At 41.1% G+C, this 24,128-nt stretch overlaps 1 protein-coding gene across 1 annotated transcript in view; it reads left to right on the plus strand.

The window, feature by feature from the left end:
- LOC138769011 (transient receptor potential cation channel subfamily M member 4-like) overlaps positions 1–24,128 on the plus strand; it is a 52,389-nt gene that overhangs the window by 23,694 nt on the left and 4,567 nt on the right. The window contains exons 8-23 of the mRNA XM_069947163.1: positions 1,340–1,522; positions 1,690–1,789; positions 1,903–2,021; positions 6,556–6,930; positions 8,144–8,272; positions 9,240–9,369; positions 10,592–10,737; positions 12,353–12,465; positions 14,905–15,003; positions 15,088–15,519; positions 16,174–16,306; positions 17,278–17,452; positions 20,366–20,534; positions 22,470–22,651; positions 22,802–22,934; positions 23,705–23,777. Coding sequence (XP_069803264.1) covers positions 1,340–1,522; positions 1,690–1,789; positions 1,903–2,021; positions 6,556–6,930; positions 8,144–8,272; positions 9,240–9,369; positions 10,592–10,737; positions 12,353–12,465; positions 14,905–15,003; positions 15,088–15,519; positions 16,174–16,306; positions 17,278–17,452; positions 20,366–20,534; positions 22,470–22,651; positions 22,802–22,934; positions 23,705–23,777 — 2,691 coding nt within the window. The remainder of the gene's footprint in view (positions 1–1,339; positions 1,523–1,689; positions 1,790–1,902; positions 2,022–6,555; positions 6,931–8,143; positions 8,273–9,239; positions 9,370–10,591; positions 10,738–12,352; positions 12,466–14,904; positions 15,004–15,087; positions 15,520–16,173; positions 16,307–17,277; positions 17,453–20,365; positions 20,535–22,469; positions 22,652–22,801; positions 22,935–23,704; positions 23,778–24,128) is intronic.

Here is a 24,128-nt window from a genome sequence, read left to right on the forward strand (position 1 = left end):
GACTCATCATGAATAGCCTAAATGGTTCCCCTTTTTTATAACTTTTTTTCTTTTTTAATTAAAACAGGATTGTTTTTCAATCATATTGCTGTCATTCTTGAGTATTCTTGTGCTACTTCCATTCATTCTCCTTAACATCTTCTTTTTCTCCCTCTCTTTGCTTTTTGTCTTTCCATTTTTTCTTCTTCATTATCTTCTTTTAATTTGTTCAGCTTCTTCTGCTCCTTTGGCTTTCCTTATTTTCCTTCTTCCTTACTTTTCATTTTTCTTCCTCTTTTTTTATTATTCTTCTGATTCTGATTATCGCTCTGTATAATAAAGAGAATGATCAGCCGATGAAACAATCATCGGCTGATCATTTCTTTAGGTTCAGACTTAAAATAATCGAGCACCGATGAAGGCTGATGAATATAGTGTAAAATAATAAGTATTAACTCACCTCACCGCATTCCTGGGTGTCCTGGGGCCTTCCATGATGTGTGCAGCTCCGGTCTCCACTATGGTCTTTGCAGTGACAGACTCCCGGCCGCTCAGCCAATCACTGGCCAAGACCAGCCACTCAGCCAACCATTGGCCAGGGCCTATCTTGGCTGAGTGGCTGGCAGCCTGTCATTGCAGAGACGGGAGCAGAGGCAGAGCTGAACACAGCATAGAAGGCCTCCGAGGAAGCCTGGGAATGCGGTAAGGTGAGTTAATATGTTTTATTTTACACTAAATGCATAGCTAATGATATCCGTGCAGCCCTTGCTGCCCGATATTCGCCCAGTGTAATAGCTCAGTAAACGAGCGCCGATCTAGCGAGTGGCGCACGTTTAGGCCCCGTTCCCCCTCAGCAAAACTAGCGGAATGTTCATTCTTCAGCGCGGACAGAGCAGGAGCGCGCACCTCCCATAGACTCCCATTATGAGCGGGAGGCTAACGGCAATTCCGCTAGTTTTGCTCAGTGGGAACTGGGCCTTACTGTTTATCGGGCCGTGTAATAGGAACCTTACTCTTTCTTCTTGTACTCCTACATTTTTCTTTTTTTCCCACCTTCTTTTTTTCACTGTTATCATTTTCATCTTCCTCCTCTAGTTCATCATCTTTCGCCCTACTTTGTCATCTTCTCCTACTCCTTCTATTTTTTAACCCTTGCTTTGTGTTTCATTTGTTCTGTTCTTTTCTTCTTTCATCTCTTCTCCATCTTCATTTCTTGTTTTGCTCCTTTGTCTCTCTTTGTAATTTCATTTTTGTTCATGTCAACTCATCCATCTCTCTCTGTTTTGAGTTTTCAGATTTCTTAAAGGTTGTTCAGGTATTTAATCCATTTTGGGTTTTTTTCCTGTGTTTTATTTCCTAGAGAGTATACAAAGCCACAATGAGCCCCATCCCATGTCTTCTGGTGGCTGGTTCTGGTGGAGTTGCCGACTGTCTGGCTGAAATCCTAGAAGAGTCACTCACCATGGAATCTATCCGTAGTCTTATAGATGAGAAATTAAAACAACACTTCCCGGAGGAAAACTTGACAAAAATGATAGGAAAGGTTGGTAGCAATTTTGTTCAACCTATTTTGTTATTTTTTAATTCCCCGATTTCTAATTCCAAGAAAAGTAATGCTCATGTGTAAAAGATAAAAAGCCCAAGCTAGAGGGCCAGTACATGTACTCACACATTGCTATTACTGAGATAAAGTGTTCTTTTGAACTTTAGATAGAAAAAATAGTGGAAAATCGAGAACTGGTCACAGTGTATTGCAATGCTGACGGGACTGAGGATTTTGAGACTGTGATCTTGAAAGCTCTAGTGAAAGGTAAATGCTATTTTACGATAATATTTAAGTCTATCTATCTATCTATCTATCTATCTATCTATCTATCTATCTCTGTATGACATTCGCCTATTTTATTTCCTGTTATAACACAGCTTGTAAGAAGCAGTCCAGTGATGCCACAGAATACTTGGATGAGCTGAAACTAGCGGTAGCCTGGAACAGGGAGGATATCGCCAAGACAGAATTGTTTCATGGAGAAATACACTGGAGGGTATGATGACAAGACAAATATTAGACATTGTGAACATGATAGGTATCACTGAGTCAGTTATATCATCAGCAATATAAGTTGATGATAGCATTGACATGTTAAGGTGGTAGTCTCCAGCTAGTGCCCAACTGCAATTCTCAGCATACTCTGACAGTGCCAGCCTATCCTGGGTGATGTCCTTTATCAACTATAGAACCACAGGTTTCAGAGACGTCAAAGCATACCTGTCATTGACAACCAACACAGATGTCATTTTTAGGGTTCTTTGAACCCCTGTGCATGGTGCATACCAAAAATAAGAGTTATATGATTCCTAGACAATAGCAGACCTTTCTTTTCATTTCATACAATCCCTGCAATCGTTTTGAAGACAAAAATTGGAAAAGGTGGGCACACATATAAGGCATCGATTGTCTCCAGTGTGGCTGGAGAAAAAAAAAAGTGGCGTCCATATTTTTCACCCCCATTTGTGCCCATTTTAGCCTACCTGGGAATATAGGATATTTTATGATGGTCCTGGATCTCATATTGTAATGAACCCTCTGTGCACACTTATGGCCATGTTTTATTGCAGTCATGGATGCAGAATTGCCCCATCCACTGGGACTGATAGCCGCTCTGCATTTCTGACTTACATTACTGTATAGACAGGCTCAGAATATTTGACATGTTGCTTATATATAAAATGCTTCTCTAACAATTATACCCAACGTTCACAATTAAATTTTTGCTACTTAATAAAACGGCTGCAAAATGGTCAAAGAAGTGGCTATGAGAGCATAGCCTCTCATAGCATTTCACTAGACGTTATATATTATTCGATCAATGTTGAACAACTTCCTTATCATTCCTGGGAATCCCTTTAAGTAAATACTGAGTAAGCTTGTAGTCTGAAATGTTGTTCTGATCTTTGTTCTAATGGAACTTTCAGTGTTTCTTTTTCTAGTTTCAGTAACCATGGATGATATAGTTCATCCAATGACAATAGAGCAGAGTGCAGGCTGAATGCGTCCTTCCAGGGTTACTCCCTTTCCTTGCCTGACGCCTGCATTCTTTTGTGGAATTGTAGACCAAATAATTTAAAAACCAGGACTAAAAATAGATGACGTGGAATCAAAAAGTCCAATAGTGGTTATCTGACTGAGAACACCAGAGGAAAACTGCTCTGTGTAATTCTATTCCATGTCTGTCCTCCTATACCCTATTGACTCCTGACCTAGATACTCAGCATTGAGTATTGTAATATCCTCTCAGATTGGCAGATTACAGATAAGAACAAGAGCAGCGAGGAGTCACAGGTTACGTCAGCCTTATTAAACGAACAACTCCGTGCAGACGTGGATTTCCTGCAGGGATAATGCACAATTGGCAATCTCCTGAAGACATCCCGCCCTATGTACTTCCTCATGTTTCTCATCTTGCTTAGGTTACACTACAAGAGAGAAACATATCTTTTTTCCCATTAAAGCAGTGTATATCTGGGCCTATACCTTCCTTGTTAGTGGTAGATACATAGCAACAATAATACCTTGTTAATATTGTTTTGTAAAATCGTCCGTTGTTCTTTTTTAAACCTGAATTTAAAATTCAATAAAAAAAAATAACAATTAATATTTATATATATATTTAAAGGAGAAGTCCAGCCAAAATTAATTTTTGATATGTTGTTACTTATGAAAAGTTATACAAATTTCTAATGTACATTAATTATGGGAAATGCACATATAGGGCTATTTCCCTTAATTTAGTAGATCAGGAAGTGTTAGAATTCTCTCAGATCCAGTGACGTCACGACGAAAGGTGTAATTCCTATGGAGTGTCCAGCAGGGGGCGCTCTCTATATAGAAGTCTATGGGACTTTATTGTTTCTATGGATTTCTATGTAATGTAATGTAATGTAGTGTAGTGTACAGTGCTTTATTGAATGAATACATCTATGGAATACTTTGGGGAGCAAGTGTCCTTGCACCCCCCACCTCCTTCCGGGATACCTTCCCCCCTATACCACTGCTGCCGCCGCTCTCATGTACCGGCTCCCGATGCATCAGTGCAGACACCAGGATGCATCGGGAGCCGGTATATGAGAGCGGCGGCCAGGCATGGAGTCTGCAGTGGTATAGGGGGGAAGGTATCCCGGAAGAAGGAGGAGGAGGGGGGAGCAATCCTGTGTAGTGAGCTGCTCCCCCCTGCGCCCGGCGGCATAAGCAGTGGCATCGCAGGCAAGTGATATCCATTACCCAGCTACAGCTCCCATCACCTGTTCATACTATAAGCAGATGATGGGAGCTGTACTTCAGTGTATATGGTCCGGATCGGCTGGCGGCGTGAATGCGGCAGATCGGCGTGAATGCGGCGGATCGGTGTGCGGCGGGAATGCGTCGGATCGGCGGGCTTACTGTGATATCCTAATGTCTTGAATGAATACATTTATGCAATACTTTGGGGACACTTGCTCCCCAAAGTATTCCATAGATGTATTCATTCAATAAAGCACTGTACACTACACTACACTACATTACATTACATTACATAGAAATCCATAGAAACAATAAAGTCCCATAGACTTCTATATAGAGAGCGCCCCCTGCTGGACACTGCATTGGAATTACACCTTTCGTCGTGACGTCACTGGATCTGAGAAAATTCTAACACTTCCTGATCTACTAAATTAAGGGAAATAGCCCTATATGTGCATTTCCCATAATTAATGTACATTAGAAATTTGTATAACTTTTCATAAGTAACAACATATCAAAATTTAATTTTGGCCGGACTTCTCCTTTAATTATATTTATCTATGTTATATTATATTGACAGAATACCTAAAGCGATTTTGAAAGAATAAGTATATAAAAAAGAGACACTTTAAAGGGAATCTGTCAGATGCAATTCATGTTCCAAACTGCTGGCACTGTTAGATAGTTGTTATGGTTAAGGAGACATATTGTACCTTTTCTATATCTCTCTGTGATTCTAGGATGTAGAAAATGCTTTTATTACATGGTAATGGGAGTCAAAGAGGCATTCCTGGCACCTAACACCTCCCCCTCCAGTACCTGACCCTGCTGGGACTCAACTTCTAGGTGTCAATCAAGCAGGGAGGGGGAGGGATGAGAAATTCCAGCTTGCAGCAGATCAGGAGCTTGGGAAAGCCTCTTTGACTCTTTGTACCAAAGAGTAAGAGCATTTTCTACACCCTGGAAGTACAGACTGATGTAGGAAAGGTACCATGTGTCTCCTTGTCCTAACAGCATCTAACAGTGTCAGCAGTTTAGAACCTGAATTACAGATGACAAATTCCCTTTAAGGTCAGGTTCACGTATGCCTGGCAATCCCTCTTAGCCTATAGTGTGTTTGCACTCTGCACTCTCTTCTGCATGCTGCATGCAAATGAATAAATCTTGGATGTGTCCATTTTATCTGAAAGGATGCTGGAAAGGAAGCTGATGCAATGGGTAGTGATACTTTCCATCTGGGCCCATGTCATTGCCAGGCTTATGTGAATCAAGTCTATTTGTGAATAGGCCATACTTTGTGAGGCCAATGACCAAACACTAAAGGGGTTGTCTTGTGATGAGCATCTTTTTTTTCTAAAAGCCCCTGGGTGTTGCCAAAATAAAAATAAGCCATAGTCATAGCTCCAATCCCTCACTTCTAAATAATTCTCAGTCCTCGGCCCACTGCACCTCTGCTTCCAATGACATTGCAAACCTACGGGAACTGACCATTCAGCCAATCTCTGGCCACAACTGTGACCCGCCTTAGCCAGAAATTGGATGAGCAGGCAGTTGCTGCAGGGTTGGGGCAACATGAAAGCAGGAAGAAGCAGAGATGACCATGGACTGGGCACCCTTGGGAATGATTGATCAGATGATTCACTTTGAATGCAATATTAAAAAGGGTGGATGGGAGATGAATATTGTGGATTACCAGACGTATGGACAACTGGAGTAGCTTCATAGCATTGTAATGGATAACACAGTCCTCTGCCAGGTACTGCAGCCAACATGAAGAGTGCAGAAAGTCTAACAAAGGGCAGCACCACCATCTTTGTGATGCTGAAGGCAACAATTATTTTCAGTCATCCAGAGAATTGGTCAATATACACAGTATATGGGACACCTACCGCCAGCGTCACTCAATGTTGTAAAAAAGCACCTCTACACCTTGATATACGTTGGCTTGTTCTTGACAAATCAGTTTGGCTAGAATCTTAAACAGAAAGATGGTAATGTTTAAGATGTTCAGTGGTGGCCATCAGCGCAAGGTACCAACTTCGGGCGGCACAAACATTCCTGGTGCTGATTTTGTAGCCATTTTGTCTTTATGGTACAGTGCTCTGCTATATATCAATGAATACTTGATTTGTCAGACTTTTATGTAGATAACATTCATGGTAATATATTATGGAGCTCCCATGAGCTATGGCACCAAGCGATAAGAGCTTCATGTATATAGTCCATCAGCATAATTCCTGAAAGTAACAAGATAATATGGATATTATGGACTACTGACCCTTCTCTCTTCTTTATAGGCTTGTGATCTTGAAGACACAATGACGGACGCACTTGTAAACGATAAGCCCAGCTTTGTAAAACTCTTTGTGGACAATGGGATGAATATTGTGGATTACCTGACATATGGACGGCTGGAGGAGCTCTACAGCTCTGTACTGGACAATACAGTCATCTACCGGTTACTCCAGCGTAAACATGAAGAACGCAGAGAGTCTAACAAAGGGCAGCACCACCCGGACTACTTGCTGGATGACAGTCTGGGCTATAGAAGTGAATTCAAACTCTATGAAGTGGCCAGAGTTCTGCGAGAACTCATGGGGGATGTCTGTGCCCCATTCTATACACATGTAATTGGAAATGTCAAGGGCTCTATCAGCAAGAAGAACTCCGCTGTATGTAGTAATGCCACATATGTGTCACATGTTCATTTTCGATGATCGCAACATGTTGTCTTAATATTTATGTGCCAAGGCTAGATGGTATGTTAAGTCTATTTGCAATGTACTGTAATAGCTGCAATAGCAGGAGGCAAACACTTGAAATACATTCTAATTAAGCCATAGCAGACATAAGCCGTCAATACTTCACTGAAATCAATCGGGGGAAACTATTAATCTATAGGAGCTATAATTTGTAGGAATCTGAAAAAGTGATGGGGCCCTTTTTTAGAACACCTAAGGAGGTGCAATCTATTCATTATATCATTTCTATGTAAAAAATTATGTTTTAAATGTCACTGTTTTATTATTGTTTTTGCGGCAGCCAAAAGAGGAATCAATCTTTTAAAGATGTATGATAGGTTCAGGTCCCATCTCTGCCCACCTCACCAATCTGAAAAATATACGTTTTGCAATGACCATCCACATAATTCTCTATACACTTAAATTTAAAGATTGCCGTGCTTGAAAACTGTAGGTAGTATGACTGCTGAATCAGACTACATTAAATTTGTTGGTAGTCTGTTACCATAGAGACAAATTTATATATATATATAGCTTTTAAGGTCAAGTCACAAAGGAAGGAAGACAAAAAGGAAACATACATCACTATTTCCCCTGTTCTAACAGATTCCAGGTACCCCACTGGTCTTTCCTTTCTGGTCCCTTGTGACATGGAACAAGAGAGCTGACCTACTATGGAGAGTAATTAGGTGTGGTGATTACATGTCCTGTACTAGGCAGGGCCAAATAGTGGAAAGTGGGGAACCCCGGATGCTTTGGAATAGGATTGAGGGGAGTTACCAGAGTTGTAGCACCTACATAGACAGTCAGACAAAGCTGGAGTCACATTACTCCATATATTGTACATAGTGGCCACTCTGGGTCACTGCAGCTTATCTACCATTGAAGTGAATAAGAGCTGGGCTACACTAACCCAGCTCTGCCACTAAAACATAGCTCCGATTTATCAATCTAACAAAATGTACTTTGCTGTCTGCTCCCGGCTCAGTTTCACTGAGAGAAAAGATGATTGATGGACTTGCTGGGTCCAACTGATCAGATATTGATGGCCAAGTTAGAGGATAGGTCACACTAGATAGGATAAATATAAATATATATTTCCCAGCATAATATATATATTTTTTTACTTCATCCTTGTCTACAGATTAAAAATAATTCAAGCTGCATCGATCAAAGATATGAGACTAAGAAGTCAACATCCCCCTGGATTGACCTTTTCATTTGGGCAATTCTACAGAATCGTGATGAAATGGCTACTGACTTCTGGGAAATGGTGAGACGTATTACTATATCTGTGTAACAAACCCTTTTATAGAGTTTGAGCACAACCAATGCACTATGTAATGTTATGTAATGTTAAAATGACATGAGGATTGCAAAAATAATCTAGAGTTGCACATTGGGGCTATGTTCACACTACGTAAAACTACGGTCGTAGTTTTGAGGGTGGAACATAGCCTTGTTTTCAATGGGATCCCAGCCAAAGCGTACACACATCGTATGCGCTCCGGCCGTGATCCCATGCGGCGCCGGAAAAAACTGACATGTCAGTTTTCTGCGGCCGGAATTCAGTGAATTCCGGCCGCAGAAAGACCTATCAGTTCACACAGTGAAGCGAGCAGCTCCGGCCGCTCACTTCACTGTGGGCTATGGGAAGCTCTGATGCGGGCCCGCGCTGATGCTCCCGTATCAGAGCTTAAGTACCGGCCGGGATGATCCGGGCTGAGACCGGCCGTTCCGTGACCTGGCTGGGGTCACGGAACGGCCGGGTGTTCACGTAGTGTGAACATAGCCTAGGACTGTATTTGTTTCAATACATTTAGTTAGGCTCCTATTACACGGGCCAGTGAAGGCCCGATCAGTATTGCAAACGAGCGCCGATCTGCTAGATCAGTGCTCCTTTACTGGGTCTATTACACAGCCTGATAATCGTTTAGCAAGGGCTGCACGGACACCGTTACCAATGTCCATGCAGTCCTTGCCCAAAAAGTTAATACTTAATCTGTCCACGCAACCTGTCTTCTCCTGCCGTCTGTATGCGTTATGGCACTGGCGCTGCAGCTTCTGAGTGCCTGTCTGAGCTGACAGGCCGCTCAGCCAATCACAGGCTGCTCTGAAGCTGTCTCTATTACATGGAGCCATAATTAACCGAATTGGGTCAATTTGTCCGGTTATCACTCCGAGTTATAGGGCCCTTACATAAATGACATTTCTTGATCTCCTATCGATGTACTTTGCAGGGAACAGAAGCCGTGACCTCAGCGCTGGCAGCCTCCAAATTGCTGAAGGAGCTCTCCCGTCTGGAGTCTGAGGCTGAAGAATCATTAGCCATGAAAGAACTGGCTGCCAAGTTTGAACATCTAGCAATAGGTAATCCAACTTTAACCCCTTCACCCCACTGTGATTTTTGGATTTTCACTTACCTTTTTTCCTGTTCTCACTATAAAATTATAAAGTTTTTATTTAAACAGAGCCTTTCTTCATGGGGTTTAATGTGCGGGATAAATCACATATTTTACTAGCTTGGATACTTGTGCATACACCAATATCAATCATCAATAGCAATTTTTTACATTTATTGAAGTTCCCCAACAGCTTGTTCAGTACACTGCAATACTGATTTATATAACTTCTCCCGCCCCCGGGAGTCGAATGCCAAGCGTTCAGGTTTGGAGAACATTGCTGGGCCCCAACAGTTCGGCAAGTCCGTTCAACACTATTGATGTCTGAACAGAGAAAACTGCTTCTGACCCCGTTCACTGTGTAACCCCTTTAAATACATTTCTTGCAACTACATAAATGCCCTGGGCTCGAGAAAATAAGCAAACATTTGTTATACATGTTATAAATCTTTCATAAAGTCTGACATATACCTAAAGGGGAAGAGTATTTGTGGGGAGTATATTGATGAGAAAAAGTTATTGTGCAACCAAGAGACCAACAATTTCCCACCTTGGCTTTTCAGGCTTAAAAAATTGCCCAAAGCGTGGTAGTGTTTTAGGAATCTGAGTTATCTCTGTAACAGCAGCATAGAAACACAGTGTAAAACAAGATCATATAGACATTATAAAGAGCACAAAACATGTGAGATCAAGTAGCTGTTCACATCACAGAGTGCAATTCTGACACTGTGACTAACACCCAACCAACCACAAAACAAACACAATAGTGGGACACTCACCCTTCTCACCCTTTCATGGCTGTGTTTGAGATATTCTTATACATTTACTAATTGAGTGAGTGTTTTTTTTTTAAACCACATCACATACTTATACTGACAATCTCTCTGTACTATAATAAACACATCAAACACATATAAAGAAAATTATACCTTATTGCCCACACCCGCCCATATACCATCAAACTGGGTGACTCCACCAACCTCCTTTAAGCAAGGCCTGTGAACTGGTAAACTGTGTTTAACCTTCTGTGCTGTTTTTTTTTTTTTTTTTTTTTTTTTATAAAAAGGGATAAATGCAAACATGCTCAGTGCAAACCCCCATGTACTAAGGACATGCTTGGAAACTGCTTACAAGCCTGACAATTCTGCTTATATGCCTGCATGACATAGATGTAATTCTCATTGTTGCAGGTGTGTTTAATGAGTGTTACAGGAATAGTGAGAACAGAGCATTTAAGCTGTTGGTGCGACGCTCGACTGTCTGGGGTGGTGCCACGTGCCTGCAGCTGGCTTATGAGGCGGACGCACGTAATTTCTTTGCACAGGATGGTGTTCAGGTAAGAACATAGTCATTAAACTTCTGAGGTCTCCTATAAGGTCAATCCACTACCCAATATACTCAGCGGTAATTGAAGATTATAGTTTGCATTATACAAAAAAGAAAAATATATGGCTTGTAAACACAAGAGCTCAGTGGTTAGCACTGTAGCCTTGCAGCTCTGGGGTCCTGGGTTTGCGTGGGTATGTTGTATGTTCTCTCCGTGTTTGCGTGGGTTTCCTCCGGGTACTTCGGTTTCCTCCCACACCCAAAAACATACAGATAGGTAAAGTGCTGTGGAATCTGTGTGCGCTATACAAATAAAAGCATTATTATTATATTTTGCACTTTTGGGTTATGCATTTTACCATGTATAGTGACAATGTGCCGGCTGTTTGCAGTATTAATGCATTGTAATTATGCATTTGAATGTTGCTGTCACCTACTGACTTGCCTCATTTAGAGGGAAGAAATCCTGATAGAACCATTAGGCTATGTTCCCACAGCGTGAGAGACCGGCCGGGTCACGGAACGGACGGTCTCTGAAAAGATCATCCTGGTCGGTACTGCAGTACCGGCCAGATGCTCTTTGCTGCCGTAGAGTTCTGATGCGGGCGCCATAGTGCTCCATAGTGTGCACTGACATGGTTTTCTGTGGCCGCTATTCACTGAATAGCGGCCGCAAAAAACTGACATGTCAGTTCTTTGGGGCGCCGCTAGGGATCCTGGACGGAGCATATACTATGTGTATATGCTCCGGCCGGGATCCCATAGAAGATAAGGCAGTGTGTCTTTTCGTACAAAGTACGGCCGTTGTTGCCGATTGCAACAACGGCCGTACATTTATGAAAAGATACGCTGTGGGAAAATAGCCTTAAAGTGAGAAAGAAGAAAGTCAGCTGGGGAAATGTAAGGGGTATGTGATTCAGTCTAGATGCCCCTTCCTTAAGGTCCTATTAGATGAAGCGATGTAGAAGAGGAACGGAGTGGCAACCTGTCAGATCAGCGCTCGCTTCCTCCTCATTCCCCGCTCGCTGTCTGTGCTATTACACGCATATACATTGAGCAGGAAGGAGCGGGGAAGGGGGTTAGCTTGAGCATGTGAAGCTGGGGGGGGGGGGGGGGGGGCTGCGTGGACGATCTTTAGATTGTCCGGGTGGCCCGTAGAAGAGAGCAGCCGTGATATTACAGGTAGCAACTGGCAGCAGACCGTTGCTAATGTTATTGTGATTTTGTGCATGTCGGCTGATCGTTGCCTTTCAACATGAGACATTACACAAAGCGAATATGGTCTGGAACGACTGGTAATGGACAAAGTACAGCCAATAATCGTTTTGTTTAATAAGGCCATTAGAGTAGGCCTCTAGGCTACTAGATGTGCTTGCATATGCAGCCCCTCTGAGAGAAAACCCACCTTGTCACCTACAGGGAGACTAAAGGGAAAGAGGGGAAAAGGTTCTTTGTTCTAGATCATAGAGTCACCTGTTTCTTTACTTCAAATAGGGTAGAAACCCATTTAAATGTCCATTTAATGACACACATTACTAATCTATTAACCCTTGTTGAGGGTTGATGGCTACATAGGGTTTTAGTTATTGATGCATCTGTAATGATGTGACGTGTCTTTTCCACAGTCCATGTTAACAGAAAACTGGTGGGGACAAATGGTGCAAAACACACCGGTATGGGCATTGGTGCTCACCTTCTTCTGCCCTCCTCTCATTTATACCAATCTCATTGAATTCAAGTAAGTAGCCGAGCACAATATTTGTGGTATTCTCTGACTGAACGTTAGAGAAGATGTATTGTGTATTATATTATTTTAAAAATTAGGTCTAATCTTAGTTGGTCTGAAAATCCTAGGAACTCGACAAATAAAAGTAAGTACATACTAGATAAAACTTTCTAGTAATATGGCACTGTTGGCTCATTGGTGGGCAGCAGAGTCTTTGCAGCTGGTGACACACATTGGGGAGTGGTCATAACTTCACAAGTATTCCAATAGACCTCTGAAGAAAAATTAGGATAGAAGGTTTTGTCCATACCACGGCCTAGATTACTTTGTGTCTTCTCCATGCTACAGCGTAGGTTACATAGTGTCTCCTCTATACTACGGCCTAGGTTACATAGTGTCTTCTCTATACTACGGCCTAGATTACTTTGTGTCTTCTCCATGCTAAGGCGTAGATTACATAGTGTCTCCTCTATACTACGGCCTAGGTTACATAGTGTCTTCTCCATATAATGGCCTAGATTACATAGTGTCTTCTCTATACCACGGCCTAGATTACATGGTGTCTTCTCTATACCACGGCCTAGATTACAGTGTCTTCTCTATACTACGGCCTAGATTACATAGTGTCTTCTCTATACCACGGCCTAGATTACATGGTGTCTTCTCTATACCACGGCCTAGATTACAAAGTGTCTTCTCTATACTACGGCCTAGATTACATAGTGTCTTCTCCATGCTACGGCATAGATTACATAGTGTCTCCTCTATACTACGGCCTAGGTTACATAGTGTCTTCTCCATATCATGGCCTAGATTACATAGTGTCTTCTCTATACTATGGTCTAGGTTACATAGTGTCTTCTCCATATCATGGCCTAGATTACATAGTGTCTTCTCCATGCTACGACCTAAGTTACATAGTGTCTCCTCTATACTACGGCCTAGATTACATACTGTCTTCTCTATAAAACGGCCTAGATTACATAGTGTCTTCTCCATACTACGGCCTAAATTACATTGTGTTTTCTCCATACTACGGCCTAGATTACATAGTGTATTCCCCATACCACAGTCTAGATTACATAGTGTCTTCTCCATACCACAGTCTAGATTACATAGTGTCTTCCCCATACCACAGTCTAGATTACATAGTGTCTTCTCCATACCACAGTCTAGATTACATAGTGTCTTCTCCATACCACAGTCTAGATTACATAGTGTCTTCTCCATACCACAGTCTAGATTACATAGTGTCTTCTCCATACCACAGTCTAGATTACATAGTGTCTTCTCCATACTACAGCCTAGATTACATAGTGTCTTCTCCATACCACAGTCTAGATTACATAGTGTCTTCTCCATCCAACAACCTACATTACATAGTGTCTTCTCCATATCACAGTCTACATAATGTCTTCTCCATTTCATGGCCTAGATTAAATTTAGACATCCAGATGTCAAAGTCAGGGTATACTGTATGGCCCTAAATACAATGTAGGCTACTGCAAATATGTTTATCTTTTTATGCCACATTCTTCATGGGCCCACTGGAATACTAATGGAAGAAATCATGATCCCCCTTGGTAACTGGCTTGTTGTAACCATAGAGGACCCATGAGAGGACAAATGCATTTGTATTCATATGAGAACAGTATGTTGCTTTATATTTTTTCTTGGGGTCTGACATTTTCTTTAATCTGTCATCATTATGGACAGGAGCAATAAAGTAAATGACATAAGAAGCCAATGATAGATATTTAGCACGTGGGAAAAATCTCTGAACCACAACCTCTTCTCATGGGGAAAGCAGGGAACTCTAGAGTTATTGGAGAGGCTGTACTTTATGAATAAGTAAAGCAGTCCTGCCATTACCACTATAAGGGTGGATTCACAGCGAATTTTCACACTGCAGTTTTGAGTGAAATCATACTTGGTACTCTTATGGCCTATGGCTTTGCATTTTTGCAGCAGATTTTCATTCAGTTATGAGAATGTAGTTGCTGCCCTTTAATGTAATTAGCTGCCAGGTCTTAAAGAGATCATACTTACCTGTCTGCGCTCCTGCCTGCTTCTCTGACTCCTGGGTCACTGACGGCCCACTCAGCCAATCAGTGGCTGTGGCGAGACTGATTGGCTGAGCAAGCCGTCAGTGGCCCAGAAGCCAGAGAAGCAGGCGGGAGCGTGGACAGGTAAGTATGATCTATTTAAGACCTGTCAGCAAATTTGTTTAAAAGGCAATGACTAAATTCTTGCATCAGAATAAAAATCCAATGCCGGAATGCAGAGCCATAGGCCATAACAGTACAGAATATTAGAGAGGATCTCATTGCGAAACTTACATTGTGAAGATCTGTTGTGAACTCGTTATGTGTGAATCTATCCTTAATATATGAATATATTTTACAAAAATATTTTGCTTAACATTTTGAATTTGTAACATTCTTTTTCTAGAAATTTTGACCATGAAAATGGAATTGAAAACAGCAAAAGAGTTGAGATGGACAGCTTAGATATTGATATTAAGACTACAGTGGCGGAAATAATGGAAGGGTATGTAAAGTAAGAATTTTTAATGACAAGCGGTACTCTTTGTATCTGGGATTAATGGATTTTGTGTGATATGTTGCTAAGCAGGGAGGAAATTCTCAAGGAGAAGAGTGAACTTGTCCAGCTCAATCCTAGCAAGGCACCTGATGGAAACTTTGATCTCCCAGAAGCAGAAGTTATTAAGGAGAAGCCAAGACCATTATGGATGCGTCGCTGGAAACAGTTCTGGAGCGCCCCTGTGACTGCGTTCTTTGGCAATGTCATCATGTATTTTACCTTCCTCTTCTTGTTCTCTTATGTGCTCCTCCTGGACTTTAAAGCACCTCCTCCAGATGGTCCTGCCACTTCAGAGTATATCCTGTACTTTTGGGTTTTCACAATGGTTTGTGAAGAAATACGACAAAGTTTTTTTGTGGGATCCATGCCTGTAGCACAGAAGGTCAAGCAATACTTACAGGATTCCTGGAACCATGTTGACATTACAGCCTTGCTGCTTTTCATCATCGGAGTCATCTGCAGGTACTGATTTCATGCAATTGACCATGGTGTGTAATAGAACATTTCCCTCCAATAACCATAACATGTTTTATATAGAGCATGCTTGAGTCCGATAGTTTTTTTTCCTGGACTCCCTAGTGTTCCATCCAACTTCTTCAGCCACCGGTAATCAAATTCATGCTCAAGTTGCGCTCATCTCTAATTGTACCACATGTACCTGTCATTGCAATGTTAAAAAACTGTTTTATTTTTAGTACGGTTTTTATCATAACTATAGAATTTGATATCCAGTTGTCTGTCAATAGCAGATATTGAAGAAAAGAAGGATCTTTAAGGCTTTCAGGGCAATGTGCCTATGGTTCCCTGGATGTTAACAGCTTCATACAGTATGCAATTGTGCACTAGTGGCACTATGGATCTCATAGCATTACTAGAAATAGAGTCATAGTCATATTACTTGTATTAAAGGCATATTGCAATCTAAGAAAATTAGGGCATATCGCTAGGATATGCTCCAGGCAGAAGTATGAGGATCTGTAGCACTGCTTTTCCCTGTATAGTGGGGCCCCAGCTATGTAAGGAAAATAGACGCATTCACTTCTCTTACTGCTCAACCAAAACTGTCAAAATAATATAAAAATATATTTATATACTTATCTATATTTCCATGTATAGAATGATGGACACCTCTTATGAGTCGGGACGGACCATCCTGTGTTTTGACTTCATGGTTTTCACTCTTCGACTTATTCACATTTTTGCAGTCAACAAACAGTTGGGGCCCAAAATAATTATTGTCCAAAAGATGGTAAGTGCAAACTTATAATTAGATATATACACAAAGGTTCACAGAAGAGGGACCTAATAACCCAAATTTGTAATATAGCCTACTAATTAATTGTGGCTATGGGTGTCACTCTTACTCAAATACCAGAAAAACCCACCATAAAGATGAATACAAAAAGAGCCATGGGCATAAATTCTGAAGCACTGCAAAATTTATTTATCACAGTTATGTTAATAACATAATAGAAATTTCATATAAAATATCACTAAAACGTATTTAAAAACAACCAGGTACCATATATGTAAAAAATAGACCACAGCATAGGATAGATGGGTGAAAAAAGTTTTTTAAAATGAACTACAAAAATGTGTCCTGTCTCAGAGTAACCCGCTATTCTAGCAATCGTATGGCATAAGACAAAACACAAATAATCATGAACCGTATTGTCACTCACCCATCAATCCTATGTAGGTCACAAACGTCCCTACGTACGTTTCACCACACCGGGCTTCTTCAGGGAACTCTGAGAGTTCCCTGAAGAAGCCCGGTGTGGTGAAACGTACGTAGGGACGTTTGTGACCTACATAGGATTGATGGGTGAGTGACAATACGGTTCATGATTATTTGTGTTTTGTCTTATGCCATACGATTGCTAGAATAGCGGGTTACTCTGAGACAGGACACATTTTTGTAGTTCATTTTAAAAAACTTTTTTCACCCATCTATCCTATGCTGTGGTCTATTTTTTACATATATGGTACCTGGTTGTTTTTAAATACGTTTTAGTGATATTTTATATGAAATTTCTATTATGTTATTAACATAACTGTGATAAATAAATTTTGCAGTGCTTCAGAATTTATGCCCATGGCTCTTTTTGTATTCAAACTTATAATTAGGTAACAAAATGGTAACAAATTGACTTGTGTTTATGTTTTTAGAATTATATTTTTCTAACCAACAATGTAAATATGACTTCGCCTCCTTCACAGATGAAAGATGTCTTCTTCTTCCTGTTTTTCCTCGGTGTCTGGCTAATCGCCTATGGAGTTGCTACAGAAGGTCTCTTGCACCCCAATGATACTCGGCTGGGGTGGATATTCCGACGTGTGTTCTACAGGCCTTACCTGCAAATCTTTGGTCAGATTGAGCTGGATAAGATTGATGGTAAGAGACAAATATGTGACCCGTAAAGCTTTATAAATAGAGAAAGCAACCACCACAGATGTAACCTCCTAGGTTATACACGTCTGTTAATGTCTTCTCTGATCTTATTCGTTCTCATGATCGTTTATACAATATATACATTTCTGTACATTGCCTAAATGAAAAAAATAACGGACACTAAAAAAATGCAGTTTTTTGATCCAATTCCAAATCCAAAAAAAACATAAACAGAACAAATATCAAAAACTTCCTTCTACCCAAAGATGGTACGGATTAAAACTACAGATCACAGCATAAAAAAAATTGACTGTAGATGAAAAATGTAAAAACGTTATAAAGGCAGAGAATAGGGCAGTCTAGACCGTTATTACTTTATTTTTTAAAGGTTTTAATTTTTTTACACATATTTTGGCCATCGCTGTAATGACACTGACCTGAGGAATACTGTTAAATGCAAAAATAAAAACAAAAAAACCCAACAGTTTCTAAATGTCTTTTTTTTTTTATTTTACTCCACAAATATTTTTTATATAGTAAAATAATGGTGTCATTACATAGAACAATTGGTCCTGCAAAATACAAGCCCCATATGGTGGATACAAAAAAGAGCGATGGCTCTTGGGGTCTGTCCCTCTCTAGCTCCAACCAGCAAGTGACACAAATCTGAAATCCCTTCTTTGTATACTCAGGAGGTGACATAGTTTAGCCAGCCCATCACAGTTAGAGTTTTTATTAAGTCCTGCCTATTCCTTATGCCTATCCCTCTCCCTGCATGTTTATTGGCTGGGAAAAAAGCGCCGGGAGGACAAATCAAAATTTTTACTGCGTTGTCGTTCGAATATTCGAACGCTATAGCGTGAATAGCATACTATTCGATCGAATAGCTATTAGATCGAATACTATTCGCTCATCACTAATGAGCAGCTTTAACCCTAGTGATTATACCCTGTAGGCAAACCATGGTATAGGTCCTAGAGTGTACTGTACCTAAGATGTATTTCAAACTGACCCTTAAAAATCCAGAAGACTACTGTAGTACTTAGTATACCCACCAGGGGGTGATCCTCGAACAAGAGTTCAAATATGCTGAGATGTGGGAAGGCTGTGTCATGAAGTTTGAGCCACTGTATCGATGAATTGAAAAGTTTGTGCACTATGGTTGATAACTAGTTTAAATTAAAGGACAAGTCCGGCGAAAATTATTTTTTTATATGTTATTACTTATGGAAAGTTATACAATTTTCTAATGTACATTAATTATGGGAAATGCTCATATGCTGCTATTTCCCTTAATTTAGTGTATCAGAAAGTGTTAGAATTATCTCTGAAGCAGTGACGTCACGACCAACGGTGTAATTCCTATGGAGTGTCCAGCAGGGGGGCGCTCTATATATAGAAGTCAATGAGTACCATTGACTTCTATATATAGTGCGCCCCTGCTGGACACTCCATAGGAATTACAGTGTATGTAATGTAATGTAATGTAATGCACTGTACTGTTGTGACTTTATGAATACATTTATGGAATACTTTGGGGAGCAAGTGTCCTTGCTCCCCAAAGTATCCCATAAATGTATTCAATGAATACATTTGCAGGGCACCGAGCAGGGAGGGAGAGAGGTGCCATCTACCTCCCCCCCCCTTGCTCGGTGCTGGGAACATATACAAAGCACTACTCCCCCATTATCTGCAGATAATGGGGGAGTAGTACCTTTTGCTATCCCTATCACCGCCCGCGCCGCCGCCGCTCACACAGGGGCTGCTATTCATGCCCCCCGCCGCTCCCCCTCCTCCTCCTCCCGGCATCAAACTTACGATCGCGCTGCTGATTCCCCGCCGCCCGCGCCGCTCCTAACTACCCGCCCGCTCGCTCGCCCGCCCCGTTCCTGGCCGCCGCTCTCTGCTCATGCCGGCCGCGTCAGCCCACCCCCACCCCGGCCGGGGACACCAGGAAGCGCCGTGCTCCCGGCCAGGGTGGGGGTGGGCTGACGCGGCCGGCATGAGCAGAGAGCGGCGGCCAGGAACGGGGCGGGCGGGCGAGCGGGTAGTTAGCGGGCGGCGGGGAATCAGCGGCGCGATGAATAGCAGCCCCTGTGTGAGCGGCGGCGGCGCGGGCGGTGATAGGGATAGCACAGGAACTACTCCCCCATTATCTGCAGATAATGGGGGAGTAGTACTTTGTATATGTTCCCAGCACCGAGCAGGGAGGGGGGAGGTAGATGGCACCTCTCTCCCTCCCTGCTCGGTGCCCTGCAAATGTATTCATTGAATACATTTATGGGATACTTTGGGGAGCAAGGACACTTGCTCCCCAAAGTATTCCATAAATGTATTCATAAAGTCACAACAGTACAGTGCATTACATTACATTACATACACTGTAATTCCTATGGAGTGTCCAGCAGGGGCGCACTATATATAGAAGTCAATGGTACTCATTGACTTCTATATATAGAGCGCCCCCTGCTGGACACTCCATAGGAATTACACCGTTGGTCGTGACGTCACTGCTTCAGAGATAATTCTAACACTTCCTGATACACTAAATTAAGGGAAATAGCAGCATATGAGCATTTCCCATAATTAATGTACATTAGAAAATTGTATAACTTTCCATAAGTAATAACATATAAAAAAATAATTTTCGCCGGACTTGTCCTTTAAAGTGTTTTTTTTTTCCCTCCACCCCACGGCAGAGGGAGGGGGAGGGTTGGGTTTTAAATTGTATTATATACTGTATGTGTTGTGGAATTGAAATGTTTATGATGTGCACTGGTTAAATATGGAAAATAATGAAATGTCTATTATGAAAAAAAAAACAAAAAAAGAGTTCAAGTATGCTGAATAATCAGTACTATGACCATGTAGAACTAATCATTCATATGAAATCATTTTGTCTGCTTTACTTCATAGCTGGAAAACTGGGCAATGAATCCTGCTCGGATGACCCAGACATCATCATGAGTGGACAACTACCTCCATGTGTCAACACATTTGCCAACTGGCTGGTCATTTTCCTACTTGTTGTCTTCTTGCTTGTTGCAAATATCCTCCTTCTGAACCTGCTGATCGCCATGTTCAGGTAAGTAGTGACAAGAAACTAACATTATGTATAGATCCTTGAAAAACTGTAAATCCTCCTTATGAGCTTCCTTCATAAAGGGGTACTCCACTAAAAAAAAAACATTTACCCACATTTCTATTCCTTTCCCCTACATATACAGTACATTACATATACTCACATAGGGATGCTTAAAGGGGTTATCCAGCGCTACAAAAACATGGCCACTTATTCCCCTACTGTTGTCTCCAGTTCAGGTGCAGTTTGCAATTAAGCTCCATTTACTTCAATGGAACTGAGTTTCAAAACCCCACCCACACTGGGGACAACAGTAGGGGGAAAGTGGCCATGTTTTTGTAGCACTGGATAACCCCTTTAATCTGTTCTGCTGTTTTTAGCCACTTTTCTGCTCTCAGCTGCTGCCCAAGAAGTTCTGTAGTTTCTCTTTTTTCTATTACTGTTGACCCCCTCTTATCTCTAGCTGTCACCATTTTGTGTCCTCTCTTCTCTAGCTGCCGCCATTTTGTGTCCCCTCTTATCTCTAGCTGCCTCCATTTTGTGTCAGCCTGTCAGTGTGCAGCCATTTTGTGTCAGCCTGTCAGTGTGCAGTCACTGCTCTGGGCTGGGAATTGTCTGTCCTGGCTTGTAAACCATCCCCCTTCCTCATGGCTAATTTGACCTCTCACTTCTGATTAGCCTGTTAGTCACATGGTGCTTGCCGGCCAATAACCAGGCAGGCTGGGATACTGGTCACATGCTCATGCTGACCTCATGTTGTACTAAAGGGAATCTCTCATCTATGGATCTCAGTAATGGCTGTGCACCTTCTCAGCTATAATATACTGCTGTTTCCTCACACAGGGAAGTCCTCTACTTTCCCATGGGCCAGTGGAATTCCCTACCATATATTTGTCTATTACTGACTGTTATTTGCACAACTCCTTGCTACCTGGGAAAGCTGGGTGCTTGTATGTGTCACTCAGGCTGAAGGACAGAGGTTTATATGTTATTCCTGCACAGGCTTCATGTGATCTCATAAGGCTAGGTTCACACCGTGTTTTTGCAATCCGTTTTTTTTCATCCGTTTTTTGCAAAAAATGGATGAAAAAAATGGATGCATTTGTGTGCATCCGTTTTTCCATTGTAAAAAAAAACGGATCAAAATGGATCCCTTTTTTTTGACGGACACAAAAACGTAGCTGACACTATTTTTGTGTCCGTTAAAAAAAACGTATCCGTTTTGTTCCGTTTTTTTTTTTTTACAATGGAAGTCAATGGAAAAACGGATGCACACAAATGCATCCGTTTTTTCATCATTTTTTTTTGCAAAAAATGGATGAAAAAAACGGATTGCAAAAACACAGTGTGAACCCAGCCTAACAATATGGGTGCTGAACGGGTGTGAGGGGGAGAGGTTTATAGGGTGAGATATACTATACAGAGCAGAAAATGGAGAGACAGAATGGGGAGGGTGAAGTGTGAGAGAGGAAAAGAGACAGAGAGGGCCCTATTACACAGAATGATTATCGTGCGTCAGATCGTTATATCGTTCGAATTTAAACGATAATCGTTTTGTGTAATTGCAGACAAAATTATTGTTAATCGTTCGCTGTAATTCCACATTCATTTGCTCAAGTTCCGCATTTTTTCACAAATCGTAAAGTGTAATTGCACAATGCCCATTGTTTTGCTGGGATCAGAAGGAATAAACGATCATAGTAACGATCGCAGTAACGATCGTATCTAATGATTATCGTTCTGTGTAATATGGTGAACGATTTCAGGTTAACGATAAACAATCTAATTTCTGATCGTTTATCGTTAGTCATTAATAGTTAAAAATCGCTCAGTGTAATAGGACCCTAAGGTGTTAGTCCACAATGTACATCACTCTGCTCTCCTAGGTGCAGACACAACTCATGCTAATTCTGCTGGCCTTTTCTCTCCTTCTAATAGCTATACCTTCTCCAAAGTGCAAGGTAACAGTGATATATACTGGAAATTTCAGCGATACAACCTGATAGTTGAATATCACAACCGTCCAGCGCTGGCCCCACCCTTCATCATCATCAGCCATGTTCACACCTTTATCAAACGCAAGATCCGCAAGGTTGAGTCTCAGAAGATAAGACATTTCAGTAAGTGTCCGCTAAGAAATAACAATTTGTATTCTTCTTTTTGGATTTTTTTTTTCTATAATCCAAACTAGACTGGGCCTCATTATATTATAACCCGGGCCCATGGCTGAATTCTTGTTGTTGCTGACAATGATACTTTTAAATTTCTAGTGTTGGAGCTGAAGGAGCCTTTGGACAGCAGGATGCTCACATGGGAAGCTGTTCAAAAGGAGAATTACTTGGTGAATAAAACTAAGCATAAGAGGGACAGCGACACAGAGCGCCTGAGGCGCACATCCCAAAAGTAAGTGATCTGTACGCTTTCAAAAATAACATCAGATGGTTTTAAAGAGTTACATAGATCTGTATTTTACTTCTATTTTAAAATCTCCAGTCTTCACATACTTATCAGCTGCTGTATGTCCTGCAGGAAGGGGTGGAAATTACAAATCTATATAACTTTCTGAAACCAGAAAGGAACAGTCCAAATTGATAAATCGGTGCGAACAGTCCACTCTCCTGCAAGTCTCTCTTGCAAAGCACCAGAGTTATCATTAGGTCACACCATGTTGACGGGTCTGCTATAGTCTTAAAGGGAAATGTATCTATAGTTTTAATCAAATATTCTAAACATTTTTAAAAAAATGTTGGTGTTCTCATTTTCCATTTTATTATCTATATAATGAAATAATTCTAAAATCTTTCAGTTTTCAGTCTGGTCACTAGACTTAATATTAAAGTTTTTTTTTCCATTGTATTATTACTTGTTCCCTATCCTGTGAAGCATGAAATAGTGGGGATTCGACTTCTGAGTCCCCCGGGGATCTCTAGCACAGCACATGCAGTACCCAACATGGCCATTGGTGGCAGCATAGAGACTGTGTTGTCCATTACTGCTGCTTCTCAATGTATAAATGTTAAAAAAATATTTAACATTTTCTTTAATAAAGTTATATTCCAAAGTTATATAACTTTATGAGAGAAATGTAAAAAAAAAATATATTTGCTGGAATATCCCTTTAAGATATACACATTTTCAGTTTCTTTCTCTCATACCTTTCTTACTTCCCTTAGGGTTGACACTGCATTGAAGCAACTCGGTGAGATCAAAGAACATGATAGAAGATTGAAAGCGCTGGAAATGGAGGTATATGTGGTTATGGTGACATGATTAGACCCCAAAGCAGAGAATAGAGATTAGATTAGTGTTGGTAGAATTAGAATTGTGAAATTGGCTGACCATCATTTGTATGGCGGCTTTCTGATTCTTTACCAGTGGTGGATATCAGGAAAAAGAAGGGATTTTTAAAATGCTTCATCCTTTCATATTTTCAAATTGGGTTATAAACCACTGTCAGCCGTTCTGTCTCTTCTTCCCGTCTTGAATACATGCATGCTCAGTAGTGATGAGCGAATAGTGAAATATTCGAATATTTGAACGAATATCTCCCGAATATTCGAATATGCGATCCCATTAAAGTCAATGGGAAAAAGTATT

This window comes from Dendropsophus ebraccatus, chromosome 12 (assembly GCF_027789765.1).
Source record: "Dendropsophus ebraccatus isolate aDenEbr1 chromosome 12, aDenEbr1.pat, whole genome shotgun sequence".
Taxonomy (NCBI): domain Eukaryota; kingdom Metazoa; phylum Chordata; class Amphibia; order Anura; family Hylidae; genus Dendropsophus; species Dendropsophus ebraccatus.